At 51.9% G+C, this 27470-nt stretch overlaps 1 protein-coding gene across 1 annotated transcript in view; it reads left to right on the top strand.

Annotated features, from left to right (window-relative positions):
• Window positions 1-23293, top strand: part of LOC122173729 (deleted in malignant brain tumors 1 protein-like) — a 142568-nt gene extending 119275 nt beyond the window's left edge. The window contains exons 18-22 of the mRNA XM_065570733.1: window positions 604-933; window positions 15398-15727; window positions 16239-16568; window positions 19225-19338; window positions 20562-23293. Of these exons, the coding sequence (XP_065426805.1) occupies window positions 604-933; window positions 15398-15727; window positions 16239-16568; window positions 19225-19338; window positions 20562-20665 (1208 nt within the window). The 3' untranslated portion in view covers window positions 20666-23293. The remainder of the gene's footprint in view (window positions 1-603; window positions 934-15397; window positions 15728-16238; window positions 16569-19224; window positions 19339-20561) is intronic.
• The last annotated feature ends 4177 nt before the right edge of the window (window positions 23294-27470 follow it).

A 27470-nucleotide genomic window follows, 5' to 3' on the forward strand; every position in this document is an offset into this window, starting at 1 on the left:
TCCGGACAAGTTGCCGCTTGCTGGGAGCCGCCTGAAGTGAGTAGCCCCTGGATCTGGCACCCCGCACCCCATTCCGCACCCCAGCTGCCTGCCCCGAGCGCCCCATACCCAAACTTCCTCCCAGAGTCTGTGCTCCACATTCCCTCCCGCACCCCAACCCCAGCCACGCATCCACTCCAACACCCAAACTCCCTCCCTCTTAGGTACCTGGCAGTTTTCATTTACCGGCACCCCCCATTCCTCCAACATGCAGGATAAAAGAACTTTAACTGTAATAATATAAAGTGAGAACTGTACACACTGTATTCTGTGTTGTAACTGAAATCAAAATATTTGAAACCATAGAAAAACGTTAAATATTTAATAAATTTTAATTGGTATTCTATTGTTTAACAGTTCCATTAAAATTGTGATTAAGCCTGATTAATTTTTTTAATCATGGTTAATTTTTTGAGTTAATCACATGAGTTAACTGTGATTAATTGACAGGGAGTGAACCCCTAACAGGCTTTGCAGAGGCTGTACAGAGTTGTCCCCCAGCATCACTAGTGATCAGATGAACAGGAACGTACCTGAGTGTTTATTCCCTTGGGGTGTTTGCAGACTCTGGCATCTCAGAAGTGGCTCAGCTCCGACTGGTGAATGGCCCGAGTCACTGTGCTGGGAGGGTCGAGGTGCTTCACAACCAGCAGTGGGGAACCGTGTGTGATGACGGCTGGGACATAACCGATGCTGGAGTCGTATGCAGGCAGCTGGGCTGTGGGACAGCGTTATCAGCCCCAGGAGGGGCTCGATTTGGGCGAGGATCTGACCGTATCTGGCTGGACGACATCAACTGCACAGGAACAGAAGCTGCCCTCTCCGATTGCAGAGCTCGGCCTTGGGGAGATAATAACTGTACCCACGGAGAAGTTGCTGGTGTTGTGTGCTCAGGTAACTCTCACCCTTCATTGCACAGATGATGCTGCAGAGAGTCTGTTGGGAAACTCAATAGAGTATGCTTTTCTGTCTGAATTAGTGCTGACCCCAGTGCCCCACCACTGTGCTATGGGCCTCTACTGCAGAGAGGGGTATGTGATCTGTGTGGAGAGGCCTTCATCTCTGTTTGATTGTTCTAGTTTGTGGAAAATTGATAAGGGAAGCAAAGGTACACAATAAGAAATCTATGGCCAGCAGAGTGAATGGCAACAAGGAGTTTTTAATATCTATTAAGAAACAAAAGAATCCTGACAATGATAACGGTCCATGATTAGTTGGAAATGGTAAAAATATCAATAACAATGGAGAAAGAACAGATGTGTTCAATAAATATTTCTGTTCTGTATTTGGGAAAAACAGAACATATAGTCTCACCATATGGTGATGATAACACTCTGTCCATTCCACTAATATATCAGGAGGATGTTAAACAGAAGCTACGTAAGTTAGATCGTTTAAAATCAGCAGGTCCAGGTAATTTGCATCCAAGGGTTTTAAAACAGCCGAGTAAGGAGCATGCTGGACCGTTAATGTTGATTTTCAATAATTCTTGGAGTGCTAGGAAAGCTCCAGCAGCCTGGAAGAAAGCTAATGTTGTGTCAATTTATAAAAAGTGTAAAAGAGATAACTCGGCTAATTACAGGCCTTTTAGCCTGACATCAATCCCAGGCAAGACAATGGGGTGGCTGATATGGGAGTTGATCAATAAAGAATTAAAGGAGGGTAATGTCATTAATGCAAATGAACATGGTCTTGTCAAACTAACTAGATATCTTTTTTTGATGATATTACCAGTTTGGCTGAGAAAAGTAATAGTGTTGATGAAATATACTTAGAGTTCTGTAAGATACTGCACAACATTTTGATTAAAAAGCTAGAACAGTATAAAATTAGCATTGCAGGGAGTGGTTCTTGGGTCTATGGTATTTAACATTTTTATCAATGACTTGGAAAAAATATAAAATCATAGGTGTTAAACTTTGCAGATGATACAAAAATTGGGGGAGGACGACAGGTCACTGATTCAGAGTGATCTGGATAGCTTGGTAAGCTAGGTGCAAGCAAACAATATGCATTTTAACATGGCTAAATGTAAATACCTACATGTAGCAACAACGAATGCTGATCGTGTTTACATGGTGGGGGATTATATCCTGAGAAGCAGTGACTCAGAAACAGATTTCCAGGTTGAGGTGGACAATCAGTTGGGCATGAGCTCCCACTGAGACTCTGTGATCAAAAGGGTAATGCAATCTGGGATGTATAAAGAGAGGAATCATGAGCAGCAGTAGAAAGGATATTTTACCTGTATATTTGGCACTGCTGTGGCCATTGCAGGAATACAGTATTCAGTTCTGGTGCCCACAATCCAGGAACGATGTTGATAATTCGGAGAGGGTCATAGAAGAGCCACAAGAATGATTAAAGGATAAGAAAACCTGCCTTACAGTGATAGGCTCAAGGAGCTGAATCTATTAACAAAGAGAAGGGTAAGAGGTGACTTGATCACAGTCTACAAGAATCTACCTGGGGAATAAATATGTAATGGGCTTTTCAATCTAGCAGAGAAAGGTAGAACAGGATCCAATGGCTGGAAGTTGAAGGTAGACAAATTCAGAGTGGAAATGAGGCATACATTTAGAATGGTGAGGGTAATTAACCACGGGCACAATTTACCACAGGTTTTGATGGAGTCTCCACCGCTGACAATTGTTGAGTCAAGAATGGATGTTTCTGTAAAAGCTCTGCTCTAGGAATTATTCTGGGAGAAGTTCTCTGCCCTTTACTGGAGATCAGACTAGATGATCACAAAGGTCCGTTCTAGCCTTGGAGTCGATGAATCCCACTGTGTAATCAAGCACTGACTGTGTATAGCGTATAGCTAATAAAAAGACAAAAGGAACCTGCATTAATTTGGGAAAAAACTACAACCACCATTCGAAAGCATATGACAATGAGCAAATACCCACCCCAGAGTATGTTGGGCAAGTGTCCTTTGCCTCATTCAGATCATGCTCACATATAGTACATAAATACTGTTATATTTATCAACAGAACCTGTAATCCTGCTTCTTCCCAAAGGCAAAACAGAAATGTTGATCTCCCGTGTCTGCCTTTTCTGCATCCTTATTGACAATTTTACCGTCCCTGCCATGCATAGGATCTACGCCATTCCTAGGATTTCTGTTTGTTCCTGATACATTACAAATACTACCATTTACTGTAGTTACTCCTTTTTGATCTGAGCAGTTAGCTAATTTTCAGGGCCAAGTGGGTTGTTTCTGATAGAAGGAGAGATTGAAGATGCTGTAACTAAGTGGGCGAATGTGATCCTGTGATGTATAAGTAGGGGAATATCAAGTAAGAGGAGGGAGACAGTTATTAACATTGCTGGATTTCTGCAACGCAGTCCTGGTTATTTACAAAGCATGTACAAAATCCTGTCTCGCTGAACACAGCAGAAATCAAACAAAAGGAGAGAGTTTCATTGCTCACAGTTCAAAGTCTCTTTCAGCTCACCCCAACCCCAAAGCTCTTCGCGTGTTTCAGAAGGTCACATGATCAGCGATTCTCTGGCTGTGTCTGGGCTTTGCTCCTTCTCTGCATCATTCTCTGTAACTTAAGACTAAGATAAAGATTCAGCATCAGCCCCATCGGTTGGTATTGGTGCTGTCTGCACTGATCACTAGAGCTTTCCCCTCCCCTCTGCCTGTTAAATGAAAATTTAAAACAATAACTCCTAGGAACCCAGGTACTCTGCCATCCACACAGGTGTCCTTGTCACTCTGCCTGCTCGAGTCCTATATTCACTCATGGAGACATCAGTCATAGTTGGACCTACATTATCAGTGAGTTCAGGGTTCATGCCCTCTCGGTGAGGCCTATCTGTTGTGGACAGGCTGTCTGTAGAAGATGGCAGTGTGCTCAGGTAGGTTGCATGCTCTTGCTTTTGGTATCAGCAAGGATAATTTCTTCTTCGAGTGCTTGTTCATGTCCATTCCAATCAGGTGTGTGCGCACACACGTGCACGGTGGCTGGAAGACTTTTCCCCTAATAGCATCCGTTGGGTCCGTCTGGGTGCCCCTTGGAGTCGCACCTTCATGGCTCTCAATGTAGAGCCCTGCCGAGCTGCCACCCCTTCAGTTCCTTCCCGTAGCCCTTGCTTAGCAAGTGCGGTCTATACTTATCTGTATATAGGTATCAGAGAAGCAGCCATGTTAGTCTGTATCCGCAAAAAGAACAGGATGCATTGGATGCATCGATGAAGTGGGCTGTAGCCCACGAAAGTGTATGCTCAAATAAAATAAAAATAAAAAATAAATTTGTTAGTCTCTAAGGTGCCACAAATACTCCTGTATCTGTTATTAGTAATTAGAGTTCTTAGTATAGAGTTTTTGGGGGTTCCCCCCCAATTCTGACTCCCCGGAGCCATGGTATGCCGTGGTCCCCAGGGTTTAAAAACTGTGTGGCCTGTGTGAAGCGCATGCCAAAGAGCGATCCACACTCCTCGTGTTTACAGTGCCTAGGGGAGGTTCACCAAAACGATCGCTGTAAGATCTGCCGTGAGTTCCACCCTAGAACTCTTAAAGAAAGGGAACAGCGGCTTAAGGTGATCCTCATGGAGGCAGCTCTACGCCCCCACTCCGATCCAGGTTCAGGGAACCAGACTTCTAACACGTCGTCCTCAGAAGAAAAAGAAGCTGGACAGTCATTCACCTCCAGCTAAATCCAGAGAAGTGAGACCCCAGGAGGGCCACAGCTCTGAATCCCCTACTGGTGCAGCATTGACTCCTGCCCAGGTAAGGCAATTGAGTCTGCGTCCCCCATAGTCACTGGTCCCTACACAGCAGCTACAGCTTCCTTCGATGCTGGAGGCTTTCCAAGATGCTCAGGACCTCTTGCACCTTACAGCACCCTTCTTGTCCCCGAGGAGGGAAGAACTTCCAGTGCTGGCGGACCCACCCCGCCCCCCAGTGCAGTCAAGAGGGAAGCCAGATATGATGTCCAGGCGCTCCCCCCCTCCATGTCTCTCAGCACTGGCCCACTCGGACAGAGAGCCTACCCGCTCCCCAATCTCTCAATGCTCGAGTCACTGAGGCTCAGCGTCTCCGTGGTCTTCAATCTCGGAGACCTCAGAGTCAGAATCCAGCTCCTATCAATCCAGGAGAAGGGAGCCAAAGATCACGGTCCAGGAGAGAGCCCGAGGCCTGGCCACCGCAGTGGCAGAATCCACCACAGTGGCCATTCTGGACTCCCTGGGTCTTTCACCAAGGCCAGGGAGGGACCCAAGGATGCTGTTCCACTGCATCTTTTGTTGCCTCAGCCACGTTCATCCCAGCATCGGCTACGCATCTTCCCTCAGTGCCTGCCCATACACCAACACTTCAGCACCAGCACCGCCCTTGGCACTGACCTCAGCAACACCGATGCACCCAACTTCCACACCAGCACCGTTATCTATGTCGACTATAGCACAGGCAACAACAACCTCGGTGCCGATGCTGGCGACAGGCCCATCATCTTCCTCAGCTCAGACGGGGATTGGCACCGGCTCCATCGACAGTTCTTCCGAATGTACTGATGGCAGTGCCAACACTGAGTTTGGCATCTACAGCCCTGGCACCATCAAGCGCACCATCGGAACCGATGCTGCCCTGAGAGTTGAGGGACTCCTTGGCAGGGAGCATCCACTCCTTTTAAGTGATTCCTTGTCATCCTCACCTGATGAAGCATTGGTGGGGACAGCTGTAACCCTGGCGCTTGTGGAAAACAGGGTGCTGCAGCAATTGCTGTGTAGGACAGCTCAGGGTCTGGGCATTAGCGCCGAGGAGGTAGTCGAGGAGGCTGAGCCCACGGTGGACATCCTTGCCCCCTCAGGATCTTCCTGTATTGCCCTACCACTTATTAAAACCATTGTGGACACCACCAAGACCCTGTGGCAGACCCCAGCTTTCTTGCCACCCACTGCCAAGTGCAATGAGAGGCGTTATTTCGTCCCCTCCAGAGGGTTAGAACATTTATACTCACACCCTCCCCCTGACTCTCTGGTGGTGGACGATGCTAACTAGCATGAAAGACGGGGCTTCCAAGGGCCCTCCCAAAAAACAGAGTGGCTAAGCAACTAGACCTTGTCGAGAGAAAGGTCTGTTTTACAGTGGGTCTGCAGTTCTGTATCTTGAACCAGCAGGCCATTGTCAGCAGGTACTTGTATAACACCTGTGTGGCGATGGCCACATTTACGGAGCTCCTCCTGTCGGACTCCGGAGCTGAGTTCTCAGCCTTGGTGGAGGAGGGGAAGCTAGTCTCCTGGGCTCCCTCCAGGCCGCATTGAATGCTGCTGATGCTGCCACTAGGGTCATGGCTACTGGGGTGGCCCTGAGAAGGGGGTCTGGGCTTCAAGTCTTCAGGCTCCCTTATGAGGTCCAGCAAACTATTCAGGACCTCCCATTTGAGGATGTGACTCTTTTTTTCTGAAAAGACAGACAAGAGGCTGCACAACTTGAAAGACTCATGAGCCACCTTCAAGTCATTGGGCTTGCACACTCCCACCACTCAGCAGAGACACGTCAGGCCGCAACCTCCTCTGAGATTCCATCAGCTGAACTAACAGGATGGTTCTCGGAGGAGGAACAGGAGTGGGAGGAGGAGGCAACACCTATCTTCAGGCCAGGGCTCTGGCCAGCCCAAGCTGCCTTCTGGCCCTAAACCGGCCTTTTGAAGGACGGCACACCAGATCAGAGACTGGATCTACCCTGCCCTACCTTTTCCTCCTGACTGTCCCCTTTCTACTGTGCATGGTCCCGTATCACTTCGGACTGCTGGGTGCTCCGCACGGTAGAGAGGGGATACTCCATCCACTTCTGTGCCCTCTTGCCCTTCCATCCTTCTTCCTCGTCCATTTTCAGGGACCCTTCTCACAAGCAGGAGGTGCAGTTGCTCCTATCTCTAGGGGCAGTGGAGGAGGTTCCTCTGGAGCACAGGGGCAAGGGTTTCTTATTCCCGGTATTTCCTATTACCAAAAGCCAAAGGCGGCCTCAGGCCTATCCTGGACCTGTGAGAACTCAACAAGTTGGTAAAAAACTCAGGTTCCGCATGGTCTTCTTGGCCTCCATCATCCCCTCACTAGATCCAGCAGATAGGTATGCCGCCCGCAACTTGAAGGACACGTACTTTCATATTGCAATCACTCAGCCCCACAGGAAGTACCTCAGGTTTGTGGTCAGCAGTACCCACAACCAATTTACCATCCTCCCGTTTCACCTGTCAGCAGCACCTCGAGTCTTCACCAAATGCATGGCAGTTGTCGCCGTGTTCTTGCGAAGGCACCGGGTACAGTTATTTCCGTACCTCAACGACTGGCTGATTAAAGGCCGCTCCAGGATGCAAGTGGAAGCTCGGGTCAGATTTATCAGGACCACCTTGGACAGCCTATCTCCCATCCAGAGGATAGAGTTCATAGGGGCAGTGCTGCACTCGACACAAGCCAGGGCATACCTGCCACAGGCGATGTTTCAGGCCCTCAACAACATAATCTGAAGCCTCATGCAGTTCCCCACCACTACAGTGAGGAACTGCCTGAAACTCCTCGGACACATGGCTGCCTGTAACTACGTGGTGAAGCACACCAGACTCAGGCTTCGACTGCTCCAGTCTTGGCTGGCATCAGTGTATCGCCTGGCCCGGGACAGCTTGGACAGGATCGTGACTTTGCCACACCTGGTCCTTGACTCCCTCCAGTGGTGGATCAATGTGAAGCAGGTGTGCTCAGGGGTTCTCTTTGCCTCCCCACAGCGGTCTCTGTCATTGGTGACAGACGCGTCAGACTTGGGCTGGGGAGCTCATCTGTGAGACTGCAGAACTCAAGGCCTCTGGTCGCAAGCAGATCTGGATCTTCACATCAATGTCAAAGAGCTGAGAGCGGTGCGCCTAGCATGCCAGACCTTCCATCCTTACCTAACCAAACAATGTGTATCAGTCATGACGGACAATACAACAGCAATGTTCTATATCAACAAACGGGGGTGCACGCTCCTCTCCCCTGTGCCAAGAAGCCCTCATGCTATGGGACTTCTGTGTAGAACATTCAATTCACCTGCCGGCGTCGTAGCTCCCTGGGGTACAGAACGAGCAGGCGGATCTCCTCAGCAGGTCGTTCCACAGCCACAAGTGGTCCTTTCGCCCAGAGGTCACAATTTCAAACTTCCACAGGTGGGGTTTTCCCCTGATAGACATCTTTGCCACGCGACACAACAGGAAGTGCCAGCAGTTCTTCTCCTTCCAGAATCACAGCTCAGGCTCCAGCATGGATGCGTTCCTCCTCCGTTGGGGAGGTTCTCTCCTATACGCCTTTCCACCCATACCGCTCATTCTCAAGGTGCTGTTCAAGATCCGTAGAGATCGAGCTTGGATCATACTGATAGCACTGGCCTGTCCCCATCAGCAATGGTACACATCCCTCCTAGACATGTCCGTGGGAGCCCCGATTACCTTGCCGCTTTCCCCAGACCTTCTCACACAATATCACAGACGTCTCCAACACCCAAACATCCAATTGAATAATCTCCCAGCGTGGAAGCTCCATGGTTAAATCCGTTGGACCTTTCCTGTTCAGACCAGGTTAAACAGGTCTTCCTTCACAGTAGGAAACCCTCTACGAGAGCCACATACCTCGCCAAGTGGAAGAGATTTTCAATCTGGTTGGCAAAGCGCCATTCGCCCCTGACGCTAGCTTCAGTGCTGCTCATTTTGGACTACCTCCTCCATCTGAAGCTGGAGGGTCTCTCATCTTCTATAAGGGTGCACTTAGCCGCCATCTCGGCCTTCCACCCAGGCATGCAGGGCCGCTCGGTATTTGCTAACCCTGTGATGGGTTGGATCACAGAAACCCCCTTGGGAGCTGCCACCTAATGTACCAAGACTACTTCTATTCCTGTTTTCCCTGCCAGCTCAGGACTCCAGCACCCTGTCTTGCTGAGCCAGACACTCCCGTCTGCTCCAACACAGACCCAGCGTCTGAATTACTTGCCCCAAAGCTGCAAGTTTACCTGAAAACAGCTGACAGAAGTTTGCTTGTCTTTAGCACTCAGATGCCCAACTCCCAATGGGGTCTAAACCCAAATGAATCCATTTTACCCTGTATAAAGCTTATGCAGAGTAAATTCATAAACTGTTCGCCCTCTATAACACTGATATAGAGATATGCACAGTTTTTGCTCCCCCAGGTATTAATACATACTCTGAGTGAATTACTAAGGGCATGTCTACACTACGAAATTAGGTCGAATTTATAGAAGCCAGTTTTACAGAAATCGGTTTTATACAGTCGATTGTGTCTGTCCCCACATAAAATGCTCTAAGTGTATTAAGTCTGTGGACCGCGTCCACAGTACTGAGGCTAGCGTAGACTTCCGGAGCGTTGCACTGTGGGTAGCTATCCCACAGTTCCCGCAGTCTCCACCGCCCATTGGAATTCTGGGTTGAGATCCTAATGCCTGATGATGCAAAAACAGTGTCGCGGGGGGTTCTGGGTACATGTCGTCAGGCCCCTCCCCCTCCGTCAGAGCAACGACAGACAATCGATTCGCACCTTTTTACCTGGTTTACCTGTGCAGACAACATACCACGGCAAGCATGGAGCCCGCTCAGCTCAACTCAGCTCACCGTCACCATATGTCATCTGGGTGCCGACAGATGTAGTACTGCATTGCTACACAGCAGCAGCTCCTTGCCTTTTGGCAGAAGACAGTGTATTACAATTGATATCCGTCATCGTCATATTCCTCAGTGAGTTCAAACAGAGGCACCTGGGCAGACATGTTTTGTCTCCTGGAGACTCAGTCCTGCCAGCAGTCCTATTGAACCGTCTTGACGATGATGGCTAGCAGTCGTAGTACAGCATCTTCTGCCAAGCACCCAGAAGATGCCAATGGCTGTCAGTCATGCTGCTCCGTCTGCTGCCAGCTTAAGATGTAAAAAATAGATGGACCAGATTTGTTCTGTATTCATTTGCTTCCCCCTCCCTCCGTGAAATCAACGGCCTGCTAAACCCAGGGTTTTGAGTTCAATCTTTGGGGGGCCATTCTGTGTGTGACAGTTCTTTGTGTTTCTCCCTGATGCACAGCCACCTTTGTTGATTTTAATTCTCTGTACCTGTAAGCCATGTCGTCACTCGCCCCTCCCTCCCTCCGTCAGACACTAGTTTCGCGCCTTTTTTCAGCCCAGACGCCATAGCACTGGGATCATGGAGCCCGCTCAGATCACCACGGCAATTATGAGCACTATGAACACCACGCGCATTGTCCTGGAGTATATGCAGAGCCAGAACATGCCAAAGCAAAACCAGGCGAGGAGGCAATTGTGATGAGGAAATTGACATGGACATAGACTTCTCACAAAGTACAGGCCCCAGCAATGTGCAAATCATGGTGTTACTGGGGCAGGTTCATGCCGTGGAACGCCGATTCTGGGCCCGGGAAACAAGCACAGACTGGTGGGACCACATCGTGTTGCAGGTGTGGGACGATTCCCAGTGGCTGCGAAACTTTCGTATGCGTAAGGGCACTTTCATGGAACTTTGTGACTTGCTTTCCCCTGCCCTGAAGATCCAGAATACCAGGATGAGAGTAGCCCTGTGGAAGCTTGGAATGCCAGACAGCTACCGGTCAGTCGGGAATCAATTTGGAGTGGGCAAATCTACTGTGGGGGCTGCTGTGACCCAAGTAGCCAGCGCAATGAAAGACCTGGTGATATCAAGGGTAGTGACTCTGGGAAACGTGCAGGCCATAGTGGATGGCTTTGCTGAAATGGGATTCCCAAACTGTGGTGGGGCCATAGACGGAACCCATATCCCTATCTTGGCACCGGAGCACCAAGCCAGCGAGTACATAAACCACAACGGGTACTTTTCAATGCTGCTACAAGCCCTGGTGGATCACAAGGGACGTTTCACTAACATCAACGTGGGATGGCCGGGAAAGGTACATGATGCTCGCATCTTCAGGAACTCTGGTCTGTTTTGAAAGCTGGAGGAAGGGACTTTCTTCCCGGACCAGAAAATAACTGTGGGAGATGTTGAAATGCCTATCGTTATCCTTGGGGACCCAGGCTACCCCTTAATGCCATGGCTCATGAAGCCGTACACAGGCAGCCTGGACAGTAGTCAGGACCTGTTCAACTATAGGCTGAGCAAGTGCCGAATGGTGGTGGAATGTGCATTTGGACGTTTAAAAGCACGCTGGCGCAGTTTACTGACTCAGATAGACCTCAGCGAAGCCAATATTCCAATTATTATTGCTGCTTGCTGTGCGCTCCGCAATATCTGTGAGAGTAAGAGGGAGACATTTATGGCGGGGTGGGAGGTTCAGGCAAATCGCCTGGCCACTGATGGCACGCAGCCAGAAACCAGGGCAGTTAGAAGAGTACAGCAGGGCGTGGTGCGCATCAGAGAAGCTTTGAAAACGAGTTTTGTGACTGGCCAGGCAAGAGTGTGAAACTTCTGTTTGTTTCTTCTTGATGAACTCTCCCGCCCACCCCAGTTCACTCTACTTCCCTGTAAATTAACCACCCTCCCCTCCCCTCTTCGAGCACTGCTTGCAGATGCATTAAAGTCATTGTTACTTCACATTCATGCATTCTTTATTAATTCATCATACAACTAGGGGGATAACTGCCAAGGTAGCCCATGAGGGGTGGGGGAGGAGAGAAGGAAAAGGACAAACTGCAGTTTAAAACTTTAAAACTTTAACACTTATTGAATGCCAGCCTTCTGATGCTCGGGCAATCATCTGGGGTGGAGTGACTGGATGTCCGGTAACCTTCTTAACATGTGGGAATGGTTTAAAACAGTAGCGCCCTCATTTCCCATACTCACCCACCCTCACTCCCTGCTGCAGCCTGGACTCACCACAGCCCATCTTTCTGGGCCCTCTGTGCATTTAAGGCTCTTCTCCATCTGCTCGGCTACTAGCTCTACAGCTTTTGGCTGTTCTGGCTGGTTTGGAGAGACAGCTGGTCTGTTTTCTTTTCCCCCTTTCCCCTTTCTGACGGGGTGCTCTGTGATCTGTTGGGCTCTTCTTCAATCCCACCCCTCACACCCTGTAGAGATGACAGAAACCCAGGGCTGTCTTCTGTTCCTGTTTACACAGACAGACTCTTATGTCTTTGCTCTGTGCCCCTAGTGGTTGCTCTGAATTATCCAAACTAACACTAAAACCCCCACCAGCCCCAGCATAACCATATTGAAGTGCACTGGTAATAGATTACAAACACTGATACTTTAGGTTCCCTTATCACCTGTCTGCATCTCCTAACTGCTAATTTATAGCCATCATTTTCAGCTTCCCTCATTTTCTGTTTGTTAGATATTGTTTTAATTAGAATTGTCCTCCAGGGCAGATTGGCAGAGACCCTGGCGGTTTTTCGCCTTCCTCTGCAGCATGGGGCATGGGTCACTTGCTGGAGGATTCTCTGCACCTTGGGGTCTTTAAACCAGTATTTGAGGACTTCAATAACTCAGGCATAGGTTAGGGATTTGTTACAGGAGTGGGTGGGTGAGATTCTGTGGCCTGTGTTGTGCAGGAGTTCAGACTAGATGATCATAATGGGCCCTTCTGACCTTAAAGTCTCTGAGTCTATGAATTATTATTATTATTTGTTGCTGCATTACTTCCCTTCTTAACCAGGATATTTTTTTAACCAACAAATCCATCGTCTGTGATTGTGGAGTTGTCGGGGTTATTGGGCATCCTAAACATTTCCCAATTATTGTTCACAGTTTGGGTTTAAACCTTTCCTCTCAATCAATTTTGCTCATAATTGTTTTCAGCTTTGGGAAACCGGCCCACTGGCCCTCCCTGTCCCAGCTTCACCAGAACGGGTCGCTAGAAGGAGCCAGGCCTTTTCATCTGGCCTGCTGGGCCCTGATCTCTGTCTGCTCCCCATGCTTCTAGGTGCTGAGGGACCAACTCCTGCTGATTCTGTCTTCAGCTGATTGTGGGAGACTACTCGAGGCAATCCCTAGAGGTCTGAACTCACTGCACTTCCCTTCCAGCAGGGCAGCCTGTTAAGGCAGGGTGTGCTGAAGTGCTGGGGCCTCCAGCAGGGGGCAGCAAACATCTGGTACAACCCATCACCGCTATCAGGGCAGTTTTGTGTTTGCACAGAGCCAGTGTACTGAGGTCTGGATCACTTGTACCTCTGCACCTTCCCATTTGTAATTGTGTGATAAATTCTCCTTTATCCGTCAGCCTCCTGTAGGCCCAGCCTGAGTCAGGAGCCATACTTGTGTTAGAAAATTGTCACTGATCATTCTTAGAAACTCCAGGGATGTTTTTCTCAGGAGACCGCTACAGGCTCCCATAGACTGATCCCTCAGAGCAACACAGAGTGTCTTCCTACACATTGCAGCAGGTGTTTAAAGTGCTGTTCACGCTGGTCTTTGATTTGGTGGGTGTAGCAGACCACAGCGGTACCGCCTCTTGTAAAGTTGCCAAGTGTCTGCCTTTTGACTGGAACACCCGGTTGAAAAGGGACCCTGGTAGCTCCGATCGGCACTGACCACCAGGCCATTAAAATTCTGGTAAGTGGTGCAGTGGGGGCTCAGGGCTAAGGCTGGCTCCCTGCCAGCCTACCCAGGATCCATATAGCTCCTGGAAGCGGCTGCCAGGTCCCTGCGGCATCTAGGCACATAGGCAGACAGGAAGGCTCTGCGCGCTGCCCCCGCCATGAGTGCCGGCTCCGCAGCTCCCATTGGCCAGGAACTGCAACCAATGGGAACGGCGGTAGTGGGTCCTGTGGGTGCGAGGCCAGTGTGTGGAGCCTTCCTGTCTGCCTATGCACCTAGGGGCCCCAGAGATCTGGTGGCTGCTTCTTGAGAGCCGCAGTAAGCGCTGCCGGGACCCCACACCCTGAATTCCCTGCTGGACCCACCCCTCCCTGCTCAAACCTGGAGTCCCCCCCTTCATCCAAATTCCCTCCTGGAACCTGCACCCCCCGCAGCCCCTTGTCCCCTGGCCAGAGCCCCCTCCTACACCACAAACCCCTCATCCCCATCCGCACCCCAGAGCCTGCACCCCCAGCTGGAGCCCTCACCCCCTGGACCCCAACCCTCTGCCCCAGCCCAGAGCTCTCTCCCGCACCCTGAACCCCTCATTTCTGCCCCCACCTAGAGCCCACACCCCAAGCTCAGAACCCTCACCCCCCCACACACCACAACCCCCTGCCACATTCCAGAGCCCTCTCCCACATCCCAAACCCCTCATCCCTGTCCCACCCCAGAATTCACACTCCAAGCCAGATCGCTTACTCCGCTCCTGCACTCCAACCCCCTGCCTCAGCCGAGTGAAAGTGAGTGAGGGTGGGAGAGAGTGAGCGACAGAGGGAGGGGTGATGGAGCGAGCAGGGGCAGGGCCTTGGAGAAGGGGCAGGCAGGGGTGGAGCCTTGGGGAAGGGGCGGGGAAGGGGTGTTCAGTTTTGTGTGATTAGAAAGTTGGCAACCCTGCCCTCTTGCCATGGCTCAATGGGAACAGTGTTCCCTACACTTTCCATGCCCGACACTGTTGAGTGCTCACTAACTGTAAAGCAAGTCAGGGTGTCAGCCCTCACTGCCGTGTGCCCACTCTGCTCTTCCTAAATGAGGAGTCTTGCCTGATTCTTGCATTAGCCATAGTGGGGCCATGATGGGTGTTTCTGGGAAGAGGAGAAATTGATTACACAAGTCAAGCATTTCTTTGGTGCAATCTGGTTTATTTACAAATTCCTGTTTCCCTGAACACAGTAGAAACAAGCAACAGCTGGCTGTTTCCTTGCCAGGGCCGGTTCCAGGCACCAACTGAGCAAGCTCGTGCTTGGGGTGGCAGATTCTAAGGGGCGGCATTCCGTCCAATCCTTTTTTGTTTTGCTTAGCCGCTTCGGCCGCCCCGCAGGTTTTTTTCTTTTTGGTTCGCCGCTCCAGCCGCCCTGTAGGGGGCAGCGGCGCAGAAGAGGGGAGCGCCCTGCTGGGAGCGGGCTGCACACTCCGTCTGACCCAGCTGGTACCAGGTCTGTAGCAAGCCCGGCAGGGCAGCCCGCATCCTTCCCTGCCTGAGGACTGCAGCAGCGCGGAGCCCTCCCGGCAGGCGGTGTGCTGGGAGGGGCCGCGTGGCGAGTGCCCTGCTGAAGGAAGCCCTGGCCACCCCCCTTCTCTCTCTCCTCCCACTCCCTCCCCCACCCCTCCCCCGCTGCCCGGGGCACGTCTGCAGGTTGTTGGGTTTTTTTTGCTTGGGGCGGCAAAAAAGCCAGAGCCAGCCCTGTTCCTTTTTTTCAATTTCCACAATCTGCCTCTCCAGCCAGTCCTGTGTCTCAAGGCGCTACATTCCCTGTGTCACTAGAGATCAGACGCACAGGAACCTCCCTGAGTGTTTATTCCCTTGGGTGTTTGCAGGCTCAGGCATCTCAGAAGTGGCTCCACTCCGACTGGTGAACGGCCCGAGTCGCTGCACTGGGAGAGTCGAGGTGCTTCATAACCAGCTGTGGGGAACCGTGTGTGATGGCAGCTGGGACTTGTCCGAGGCTGAAGTTGTGTGCAGGCAGCTGGGCTGTGGGACAGCGTTATCAGCACCACGTGGGGCTCACTTTGGACAAGGATCTGACCGTGTGTGGCTGGATGAGGTTCAGTGCACAGGGGCAGAAGCTGCCCTCACCGAATGCAAGGCTAAGCCTTGGGGAGAGCATGGCTGTAACCCCGGAGAAGATGCCAATGTTGTGTGCTCAGGTAACAAACAGGGTGGTAGGAACCTGTGCTGCTGGAAGTGGGGTGGGGGATCTGAAGAGGGTGCTAAACCCTGGGAGTCAGCCTAGTTGTGTTGGAGTGTGTGTGTTTCTGGGTTTGTGTGTGATTGTCTATGTACCTGTTTGTGGCAGTGTTTGTGCAGGTGTGTGTGTGAAGGGGTGGGCACGGGACAGTCTATGAATATTTGCATACATGTGCGGCAGTGCGTCTGCATGTGACAGTGTGTGTGTTTGAGGCAATATGTGGGCGTGCAGAGGGATGTTTGGAGGTTGTGCATGGAATTGTGTGTGTGTGTGTCTGCTTGTGTGGCATTGAGTGTAGGGGTGCCTTGTGTGTGTTTGTGAGTGTGCGTGCACACACACGGATGGAGTAATATAGAAATGGCTCCTCTCTGCTCTGTGCAGACACACACACCCCATCCGCATGCGGTGCTGTGTATCCGGGCACCTGGCAGCTGGGAACAGCCTCTCATGCCCTGTGTTTTGTTTTTCAGATCAGGGCCAGCTGAGGCTGCGGCTGACGAGTGGCCCAAGCCCCTGCTCTGGGCGAGTGGAGGTGCTGATTAATGACACCTGGGGTGCCGTGTGTGACGCTGGCTGGGGCCTGCCGGAGGCGGGGGTGGTGTGCAAGCAGCTGGGCTGCGGCACGCCGCAGTCAGCCCTGGGAGTTGCTCAGTTTGGGCCCATGGCCGCCGATGTCTGGCTGGAGGGCGTGAGCTGCTCAGGCCAGGAGTCTCTCATCAGCGAGTGCCAGCTGAGCCGGCTGGGTCCCAGGCTGTGTGGCCGTGGCTCCGAGGCCAGCGTGGTGTGTGCCGGGCAGGCCGGTGAGTGCCCAGCGCCGTAGCCATGCCCATGTTCCTGCAGACACGGGGTGGGGGGGAGTGACACCCTGGCCATGCCAGGGGGAGGCTGGTCTCCAGGAGGGCAGTGCCAGGGCTCCTGCCCACCACACTGAGGTTACTGGCTGTCCCAGTGGTTCCCACAGCCCTGCTCAGTGTGGGGCACCACTCCTGGGTCTCTGAGCAGCCTCCTCCGCCACGGGGCTCCCTCTCCTGCCAGCCCTGGCTCCGGCGCTGGAGGCTGCTACCCCTGCAGGCAGACCCAGAGCACAGATCTGGGGGCAGAGAGCCTGAGGGGTTTGGGGGAGGAGTCTGGGGGGCAGTGCCTGTGTGAGCAGCTGGGGACGGGCCTCTGGGAGCTGGTGCCCCCAACCCCCTCTCTAACCCAATCCCCCACACACTCCTTGGGTTTGGAATGGTCCCTGGGGGCAGTAGTCAGAGCTTCCTCCAGCCCCACATGCATGACCTGTGTTCAGGCTGGAGTCTGAGCTGGAACCTGTGAGCCACCCCCAGCACAGAGCTCTGCACAGCTCCACACGCTGTGCTCCTCCTCGGGGCCTGTGGGAGGCGGACGGGTCACCAGCCAAGGTGCTGAGGGGGGGATGGAGTCAGCTCTGCGTGGGGCTGTGTGATGCGGTATGGAGGTGGCCTCAGGGTGGGGCTGTGGAGTAGGAGTCAGAGTCGGCCCCATAGGGACTGTAGGGCAGGGGAGGGAGTCAGCCATGGGCACTGGCTGATTATCCATGGGCATTGTGGAGCCTATGCCCAGGGGCCCCAGCCAATTGGGGGGCCCCAGAAAAATGGGTGCCCCACCACCAGCAGAAATCTGCCACGGGGCAACAAAAGCCCAGAGTCCTAGCAGAATCACCAAGTGAGAGGGGCGGGGGAAGCCCCCGTGCCCTGAGTTCAATCCCCGGCAGAAGCACCGGGTGGGTGGGTGAGACGGGGGAAGCCCGAGCTTGGGTGACCAGGTGTTCAGTTTTTTACCGGAACATCTGGTCGAAAAGGGATCCTGGTGGCTACAGTCAGCACTGCTCACCAGGCCATTGACTGTCCGGTTGGCGTCACTGTGCAGCTGGGTTGGAAGGCTCCCTGTGGCTCCCGGGAATCAGCCAGCATGTCCCACCTCTGGCCCTTCATGTAGGGCAGCCAGGGGGCTCAGCATGCTACCCCCACCCCCAGCACCGCCTCCGCATCTCCCATTGGCTGTGAACCACGGGCAATGGGAGCTGCAGGGCTGGTGCCTGTGGACCAGGCAGCACGCAGAGCCTCCTGGCCACGTCTCCATGTAGCAGCTGGAGGGGGGACATGCCGCTGCTTCTGGGAGCTGCTTGAGGTAAGCGCTGCCCGGAGCCTGCACCCCTGACACCCTCCCTGGCCCCAACCCCCTGCCCCAGCTCAGAACCCCTCAGTCCCAGCCTGGAGCACCCTCCTACACCCCAAGCCCCTCATCCCGAGCCCCACGCCAGAGCCTGCATTCCCAGCTGGATCCCACACCGCCCCTGCACTCCAACCCCCTGCCCCAGCCCGGAGCCCTCTTCCGCATTCTGAACCCCTGAGCCCAAGCCCAGAGCCCCCACCTTCACCCCAAATCCCTCATCCCAGTCCACACATCAGAGCCTGCACCCACAGCCACAGCCCGTACTGCCCCCCCAGCACCCCAGCCCCCTGAGCCAGCCTGGTGAAAATGAGCAAGTGAGTGAGGGTGGGGAGAGTGAGCAATGGAGGGAGGGAGGAGGGAGTGAGTGGGGGCGGAGCCTTGGAGAAGAGGCGGAGCATGGGCAGGGCCTCAGAGGAGGAGCGGGGCAGGGGGTGGGGCAAGGGTGTTCAGTTTTGTGAGAGTAGAAAGTTGGTAACCACAATGGTCCTGGGACTGGAGGAGTGCTCGCTCCCCACTGCAGCCCTGGGACTCTGGCAGGGGGGACAGAGCTTCTCCGGCCTTGGGGCTGCAGTGGGGAGGGGGGCCAAGAGGAGCAAATGGATTGTGGAGCCGCAGTGCAGGGGTGGAATGGGTCAGGACTTTGGGTGGAACAAGGGCAGGGCTGTGGGGGAAGGGGCAGAATGGGATGGGGCCCTGAGCGGGGTTGCAGGCGAAAGTGGTAGGGAGGTGCCCCCACTTGCTCTGGCCCAGGGTGCCAGGAAACCTAAATCTGCCTCTGGCTGTGGGGGACCCTGGGGTAGGGTGACCATATTTCCCAAAGGGAAAATGGAACACTGCATGGGGCTAGCCCAAGCCCTCCTCCCCAACCCTGCAGGGCTGCTCCGAGCCACTCACCCGAGTCCTGCCTGCCCCCTCATGCCAGGCTGGGGCTGGTGTCGCTACCCACCTCAACCCTGCCTGCCCCCCACCTATCCCCTGCCACTCCCCCTGCATGGGTCTGGCATCACTGCCTGCCCCCCAATGTTCCTCTGCACCCCACTTTTTGACAAATGCCCACGTTTGCCAAAAAAGTCTGGACGGCTGGGACAGGGCTTAAAAAAAGGATTGTCCTGGACAAAACGGGATGTATGGTCACCCACAGAGGTTATGGGGCAAGGCAGGTAGTCAGCCTTGGCGGGGGGCTGTGTGTGGAGATGGAGTCGGTCTCAAGGGCTGTGGGGCAGAGATGGGGCACAGCTCATTGTCTGGCTTTATCCCCAGGCCTTGGGCTACTCTACTATGTGCTCCTCGGCCTGGGTGCCCTCGTGGTGCTGATCTGCGGGGTCCTGCTCTGCTGGAGGATGCGTCGGAACAGAGCTGCTGGGAACCCCCTGGGTAAGAACCCTGAACCCCCGCAGGGGAGGGGAAGGGGGGCCTGGGACAAGGGCTGCCCTGCCATCCTGACCCAGGAATCCAGCCCCAGCTGCAGCCCAGTATCCTTGAGCTGCAACCCAGTGCCCTGTCCATGCCCTGGGCTGCCTCCCTGCTTGGGGACCTTCTGCTCTCACAGCTGCTGGGGTCCCAGCTCTGACTGCCATGCACAGGCCCACTGTTCCATCCTGCGGGTGCCCCGTCCCTACAGCCCTGCCCTGGCAGTGGGGTCCCATTCACAATGTGCCCTGGGATACTGGGTGAGGGGGGCTGGGAGGGGGCTAGGGTTGCCAAGCATCGCTTTTTTGACTGGAATCATAAAAAGTCCAGTCCGTGGCACAGCAGGGCTAAGGCAGGCCTCCTCCCTGCCCTGGATCTGCACAGCTCCCTGGAAGTGGCCATCATGTCCCTGTGACCCCTAGGCACAGGGGTGATCAGGGAAGCTTGACACGCTGCCCCTGTCCCCAGCGCTGGCACCGCAGCTCTCATTGGCCATGAACCAAGGTCTATGGGACATGTGGGGGCAGTGCCCGCTGGCGCAGGCAGCACACAGCGTTCAGAGCCACCTGGTGGCTCTGCCTCTGCCTCAGGGTCTGACATGCTGGCTGCTTCCAGGAGCAGCGTGGAGCCTGCCTTAAGGCCGCTGGGAGCTTCCTGAGGTAAGCGGTGCCTGGCCGGAGCCTGAACCCTGAACCCCCTGTCCCAGGTCAAAACCCCATCCCGCAACCTCTCTCCCCGAGCCTGCACCCATACCCCAACCCCCTCTCCCAGGTCTGAACACCCTCCTGCACCCTAACTCCCTCCCAGACCCCACACCTCCACTCGCACCTCAACCCCCTGCCCCAGCCCTGAGCCCCTCCCACATTCCAAATCCCTTTGCCTCAGCCTGGAGCTCCCTCCTGCACCTCAAACCCCTCATCCCTCACCCCATCCCAGAGCCCTCACCCACTCCCACACCCCAACCCCTTGCCCCAGACTGGAGCCCCCTCCCACACCCCAATCCCCTGCCCCAGCACAGTGAAAGTGAGTGAGGGTGGGAGAGAGCAAGCGATGGAGGGAGGGGGGCCTCAGAGAAGGGGGAGGGGTGGGACCTCAGGGCAGGGCGTGGGGCAAGGGTGTTCAGTTTAGTGCAATTAGAAAGTTGGCAACCCTAGCCCGGGCACTTCACCCTGTCCTCTTGCTTGCAGGCCATGTGCACATGGAGGAGCTGTGGGCTCCAGGGACCCCAGCCTGGCCTCAGGAAGCAGCAAATCCAGAGTCCACCGAGGAGCCCGACAGCAAGATGCTGTGAGAGCCGCATGCCACCGGGCTGGGCTGGTCTCCGCCTGCAGTGAGAGACCAGCCGGTGGGATCCTGCACAGAGCAGCCCCAGAGCTGCCAGCTGCCTGGGCTGTGGGAACTCTGATGGGGCTCGTCCGGGGGCTGCGGCTGCTGGCTGGAGGTCTCAGCTCCCCCATTACCCTCCCCAGCTGCCTTGGAAGGCTCCTTTGCTCTGTCCCCCCTCCCCTCCCCAGCTTTCCCTGGTGCAGGTCCCATGCCCATCCCTGAGCAGCCTGTGCCCAGCCATGCAGACAGCATGTGGTGTGATCTGCAGAACCATTGCCAGGTGCACAGGGACAGCCGGCTCCTTCCCCACAAAGCAACCACCCCAACATGCAGATGAGCTATGGGGAGAGACTGACTACGGGTGTCTGCCTGTGTCCGATACGCCAGGCCCTGTCTGTCTGTCTGTGCCCAACACACGCTGAGCTGGGGACGCCCCTTCCCCCAGAGCCCCTGCCTTCACACCGCCCCTTCCCCCAGAACCCCTGCCCTCACACTGCCCCTTTCCCCAGAGCCCCCACCCTCACAGAGCCCCTTCTCCCCTCTCCTTGTCACTCATCCTTACAGCTGGTCAAAAGTGGCCCCCCTATTCCGCCATCCGTGGTGGGATCCGGCTGCTGTGGCTGCAGGGAAGGGACCAATCAGAGTTCCGTCTGAGTTGTGACCTCGGCTCACAAAAACTCTGGACATTGCCTCTTATCTGACAAATCCACCAGGACAGAGGGCGGAGGATCAAAAAAGAGGAAATATCTGGGAAAACCCAGACGTACGTTCACCCTATTGCTAGGTAAGGAGAAACTTCTGTCTGTGCTCCAGATTCTGGGGAAGTGGGGTTGGCAGGAGGGCAGTAGGCCACACCCTTATATTATTTTGATATTTTATGCTCATTCAGTCACAGTGTGTCAACTACAAAACGCCTGTGGACAGCCTGTGTCTCTAGCAAGGGGCCCCATGTGCCTGTGGTTAGGAATATAGGTTGTAGGGTGGCTGAGCCATTGCAAAGTAGTCCAGAACCACTCAACTCCCCAACCCTCTTCTACAAATCTTTACTTGGATCTTGCACTCTTCCACTTCAGCTCTGCCTTTTGATTTCCCCCAGGCCCTCTGCTCCAGGGCTTTAGTCTGTTTTCAGTCACTTCTCAGAAAATAATCCTTTAGGGCCCATTGACTGTGAGGATAAACAAAAGTCAGAAACAACAACAAAGAAAGTAATTGTTGCTTTACTGCTACAAAATATCTCCAAGCGTGTAATCCCTCAATGTCTGTATTTATCTGGTGTAGTCCACTGAATGGGGGAAATGATGCCCCATAGCGGGGGAAAGTGATGCTGTATGACAAACGCTTGCCCGTGACAACTAATAATGAATGGTGACCTACAAAATTTTCACTGAAAAAGCTTTCTTGGTTATCAATATCCCCCTGAAATCTAGGCCAGATCTCTTATCCTCCGTCTTGTTTTACATGTTAAAAGTTTGTTTTTTAAACTTTATTTGATAGGATGAAAAGCTGTCTGTTTAGCAACAGAGAGGAGTGGATGTGTAGGACATGTTTATTTAGATAACAAGGGTAAAAGGGGCCAATTTTTATCTCCCTCTTTCATGTAGTTACAAAAGTATGACTTTTTGATGTTATTGACATAAAACTGACAGTATAGATCATTGTTGCAACCACTGTTATATATTTGCAGCAAATATTGTACAAAGGTTGTCATGTGAGATGTGTAGGAAGAGGTTGTGATTTCCTGGTTATGATTATGCTGTCTGTATGCATGCATCATTTTTGTAGTTGAACTTATGAACATTGGCTATGTAATTGTATCTCAATGTGTTTGATTCAAAGTAGCATTAGTGAAGCATTTGGTCAGCTTCTTGAGAAAGGAATTTGCAAATTAAGTGCCCAATCAAGAAACACTTAACTGACAATGGACCTTGGGAGACTCCAATCCTCACAAGAAGTCTTCCTGGGAACTTTCAAGGTAGCATGTGAGCAATGGTTGCCCTCTGTAAAGAACTGAGTCATGCATGGACATGTGACTTGCCCATTTGACTCCAACCTCCATCTTGCTGCTGTGATTTTCCACAGTGAGAACAAAGGGGTGTCCTTCCACAGGGCAGAGAATATAAAAGGTCCCTGAAACCCCTCCATTTTGTCTTCAGTCCTGCTTCTTACTGTTGGAGGAACCTTGCTACAAACTAAAGCTCTGAACAAAGGACTGGATGACCCATCCCAGCTGGGGATATTCCAGAGATTTGATTTAAGCCTGCAGTTTATTCCATCACTGCTACAAGCCTGAACCAAGAACTTTGCCATTACTAACAAATTTATTAGATCATAAGCTTTCGTGGACTACAGCCCACTTCTTCGGATGCATACCGAAGAAGTGGGCTGTAGTCCACGAAAGCTTATGCTCTAATAAATTTGTTAATCTCTAAGGTGCCACAAGTACTCCTGTTCTTTTTGTGGATACAGACTAACACGGCTGCTACTCTGAAATTTGCCATTACTGTATGTAATTGATTCCATTTAACCAATTTTAACTCTCATCTGTATTTCTTTCTTTTTATAAATAAACCTTTAGATTTTAGATTCTAAAGGATTGGCAACAGTGTGATTTGTGGATAAGATCTGACTTGTATATTGACCTGGGTCTGGGGCTTGGTCCTTTGGGATGAGGAGAACCTTTATTTTTTTACTGGGGCTTTGGTTTTCATAACCATTCATCCCCATAACAAGTGTCACTGGTGGTGATACTGGGAAACTGGAGTGTCTAAGGGAATTGCTTGTATGACTTATGGTTAGCCAGTGGGGTGAGACTGAAGTCATCTCTGTTTCGCTGGTTTGGTGCCTTAATAGTAAAGGACCCCCAGCTTTGGGCTGTAACTGCCCTGCTCTAAGCAATTTGTCCTGAATTGATACTCTCAGAAGTGTCCTGCCAGAGGCAGCATCGTTACAGACTTCTCTTTTTAAAATTTTATGTTTTGTTTGTAAAACTGCTCTGTAAATGACAGCAGGGAAACATGCTGCTTCAAATATGCCACATGCTCATCTCTCTCCTTCTAATTACTCATTCATCCATATTGACACAGGGCTTCTGTCTTTTTAAACTTCACTTTTTATTGAAACACGCACTTATGTAAATATGGGTTATCTATAGTGGCATGTCCCCCTACGCTTTAAATGTTCAGAAAATCTTCTCTTTGCTGACGGGAGAGAAAGGCCAATCTGCATCTCCCTCTTTCATGCAGTTACAGAATTATTGCTTCTCTTTTTTATTGTATATGTTGGGGCAGGGTATTATATTAACCCCCCAAATCTTCATACTTTACAAAGGATATCCTGTGCTTTAAAAAGTTTAAATTAAAAGTCTCCTTATAGCTAAAGTCAATATGGTCTGATTTCCAATAAATATCAAAGGCTATACAAATACATTACTTTAAGTTAATGGAATAAGGGAAATTGGTATAAAGGTTAGGCATAACTTTCATGAGGGGCTTTCTACCCTTTTTAAAGACAAATGCTAAAGGTTTTATGTAAAAAGAGGTAATTTAATTCCTGGTATAAAAGTCAAATGAAATAAGGATGTCTGCTAAATTTACATACCTTTGGGAAATAAAGAAATCTACACACATGCACCTTTTCATTGGTGTTTTAAAAGTTTATTTGTTAAAACTTTACTTGGTTTCATGGCATTTAGATTTTTAAAAAAGTTAGTCAAGAAAAATGGTGTGGAGGAGAAAGGGCATTCTTATCTCTGGTAAAATGTGTTATCAACAGTTTTATATATGCTGTTTTTTCTTTTAAGTGAGACTGTGTATGAGTTTTGTATATAGTGTGTAAATCTAACTTTACAGAAATACGTTTTTAGAGCAGGTTTCATTTAGGCAAAACTTTAAAAACCAAACGAACACAATCATTTTAGAGGCAGGTCTGTTTATACAACAGCTAACGTACAGTGCTTGTTGTTTATTCGTTATTCGTTAAACTCAGCAAGAGAGGTGAATGTTTTATCAATAACCGCACCTCTTGACACATCCTGATTGGTTCAGGAAAATGCAATTCTATGACATGTCTTAAGAAGAGACTCTGACTGGCTATTCTTTAGCCCATAAAGTGCGTGTGAGGCCCTCCAGAGTCCTCGCGGATCTGTTCTACCGCTCATGCTTATGGTGTGGCCAGCGACGCAGCTTCGTGGTGGCCAGCTCCCCAGTCCCCGACACAGCCAAGGCTAAGATGGTGGCCCTGCCACCCTCTGGTTTTCAGGCAGCAAGGACATCCTGGCTGGCCCCACATATGGTCCCTCACCCCCACTTTCCGGGAGTTTTGAGGCATCTGCTGCTAGAGCAAGGGAGCCTTGTCTCTGCCCACTTGGGGTCAGCTCCCTGCCTCCACCAGTCTCTGGCGTCTCAAGCATGGTTCTCTCTTTACAGGCTAGTGATAGGCACCCAGAACCCGTGTGCCCTCTTAGCATCCCCTGGCAGTGTCCAGCCCCAGTGCCACTGGGTGCTCACAGCATTCCCAGATCCACCCTTCCCAAAGGAACAGAGCACCCAGCAGGCCAGTTCCACCTCCCCCACTGCCCAGCACATGGCCCTTAGAGATGTCTCTAGTAAAAACAAGAGGAAGTTTATTTAACAAAGAGCAGAGATTCCAGTAATAGCAGGTAGCACAGGCGCCAACCCCATGGGTGCTCTGCGGCTGGAGCAGCCATGGGGAGAAAAAAAGTGGGTGCTCAGTACCCATCGGTAGCTCCATGGATCAGCACCTCCTGCTCCCCCACAGCACCTCCCGCCTGCCAGCAGCCCCCCTGATCAGCTCCTCCCCTTCCCTCCCCCGGTGCCGCCGGTGCACTGTGGATTAGCTGTTCAGTGGTGTTCTGGAGGTGCTGGGAGGGAGGGGGCAGGAAGAGGTGGGGCAGAGGTGGAGGCTTGGGGGAAAGGGTAGAGTGGGGGTGGGGCCTGGCATCAAGCAGGGGTGGGAAGATGGGGGGGCTTGGGTGAAGGAGTGGAGTGGGGGCAGGGCCTGGGATGGAGCGGGGACATGGCCTGGGGTGGAGCAGGGTGAGAAGATGTTGGGGGTTTGGGGGAAGGGATAGAGTGGAAGCGGGGCCTGGGGCAGAGCTGGGGTTGAAACCCCCCTGGGAACAGAGGAAGTCGGTGCCTATGGCAGGTAGAGAGAAGTACTGGAAACAAAGGGATACGTATCTAATGAAATCAGAACACGCTCCTAGAACCTAGTATTGCTCACGGCGTTTTTCAGCTTAGCGGGTTGGGATCCTTTTTTCATGAAACTAGCCGTGCTCTCAGCTTGTCCCCTTAGGAAAGGTCACAGCATGTAGCTCTACCTAGTTATAGCCCAGCAATCCATCGTCTTCTCTTGGAAACAGGACCCCTCCTGCTGGCCTATATCTTCCTGCAAATTCCCTCTCTGGACGGTCTCACAACCCCTTGGTTAGCATTTAGCTCAGTGGGTGCCAATACTCCCTGGACATGTAGCCTGACAGATAGATAAACCCCCCTGGCCCGAAAGAAAGCTGTTTCTCACCATTTGGTGACCAGCCCCACGTCACAGACCTTAAGAACACGTTGTCTGGTGTAGATCCATAACGCCTTACCTATTACCCGTACATACATCTCACAGTGAGCACTTTGACACAGGCTTTCCCTATGGTGACACTCATTCCAACCATTGAATCGTGTTATACCCTTCTCTGCTAAATTGAAAAGTCCATTATTTAATATGTGTTTCCCATGCAGGTATTTATAGACTGTGATCAAGTCATCCCTTAACCTTCTCTTTTGTAAGCTAACTAGATTGAGCTCCTTGAATCTATCACAATGAGGCAGGTTTTCCAATCTTTTAATCATTCTTGTGGCTCTTCTCTGACCCCTCTCCAATTTATCAACATCCTTCTTGAATTGTGGACCCCAGAACTGGACACAGTATTCCAGCAGCAGTCACATCAGTGCCAAATACAGATGTAAAATAACCTCTCCGCTCCTATGCAATATTCCTTTGTTTATACATCCCAGAATCACATTCGCCCTTCTGACCACAGTGTTACACGGGTAGCTCTTGTCCAGCTGATTATCCACCACAACCCCCAAATCTTTTTCACAGTCACTGCTTCCCAGCAGAGAGTCTCCCAGCCTGTAAATAGGGCCTGAGTTCTTTGTTCCTAGATATATATTTACATTTAGCCATGTTAAAACACAGATTGTTTGCTTGTGCCCAGTTTATCAATCAATCCAGATCGCTCTGTATCAGTGACCTGTCCTCTTCATTATTTACCACTCCCCCAGTTTTGTGTCATTTGCAAACTTTATCAGTGATGATTTTATGTTTTCTTCCTGTTCATTGATAAAAACATTAAGCTGATCCTTGCAGGATCCCATTGGAAACACATGATTCCCTTTTTATGGTTACATTTTGAGACCTATCAGTTAACCAGTTTTTAATCCATTTAATGTGTTTCATGTTAATTGTATGCAGTATTGTTGTAGCCATGTTGATCCTGGGATATCAGAGAGACAAGGTGGGTGAGGTAATATCTGTTAGTGGACCAACGTCTAAGGTCTGGTCTATACTACCCGCCTGAATCGGCGGGTAGAAATCGACCTCTCGGGGATCGATTTATCGCGTCCCGTCGGGACGCGACAATCGATCCCCGAATCGGCGCTCTAACTCCACCAGCGGAGGTGGTAGTAAGCGCCGCCGACAAAAAGCGGCAGAAGTCGATTTTGCCGCCCTCCTCACAACGGGGTAAGTCGGCTGCA

This window comes from Chrysemys picta, chromosome 17, assembly GCF_011386835.1.
Source record: "Chrysemys picta bellii isolate R12L10 chromosome 17, ASM1138683v2, whole genome shotgun sequence".
Lineage (NCBI taxonomy): Eukaryota > Metazoa > Chordata > Testudines > Emydidae > Chrysemys > Chrysemys picta.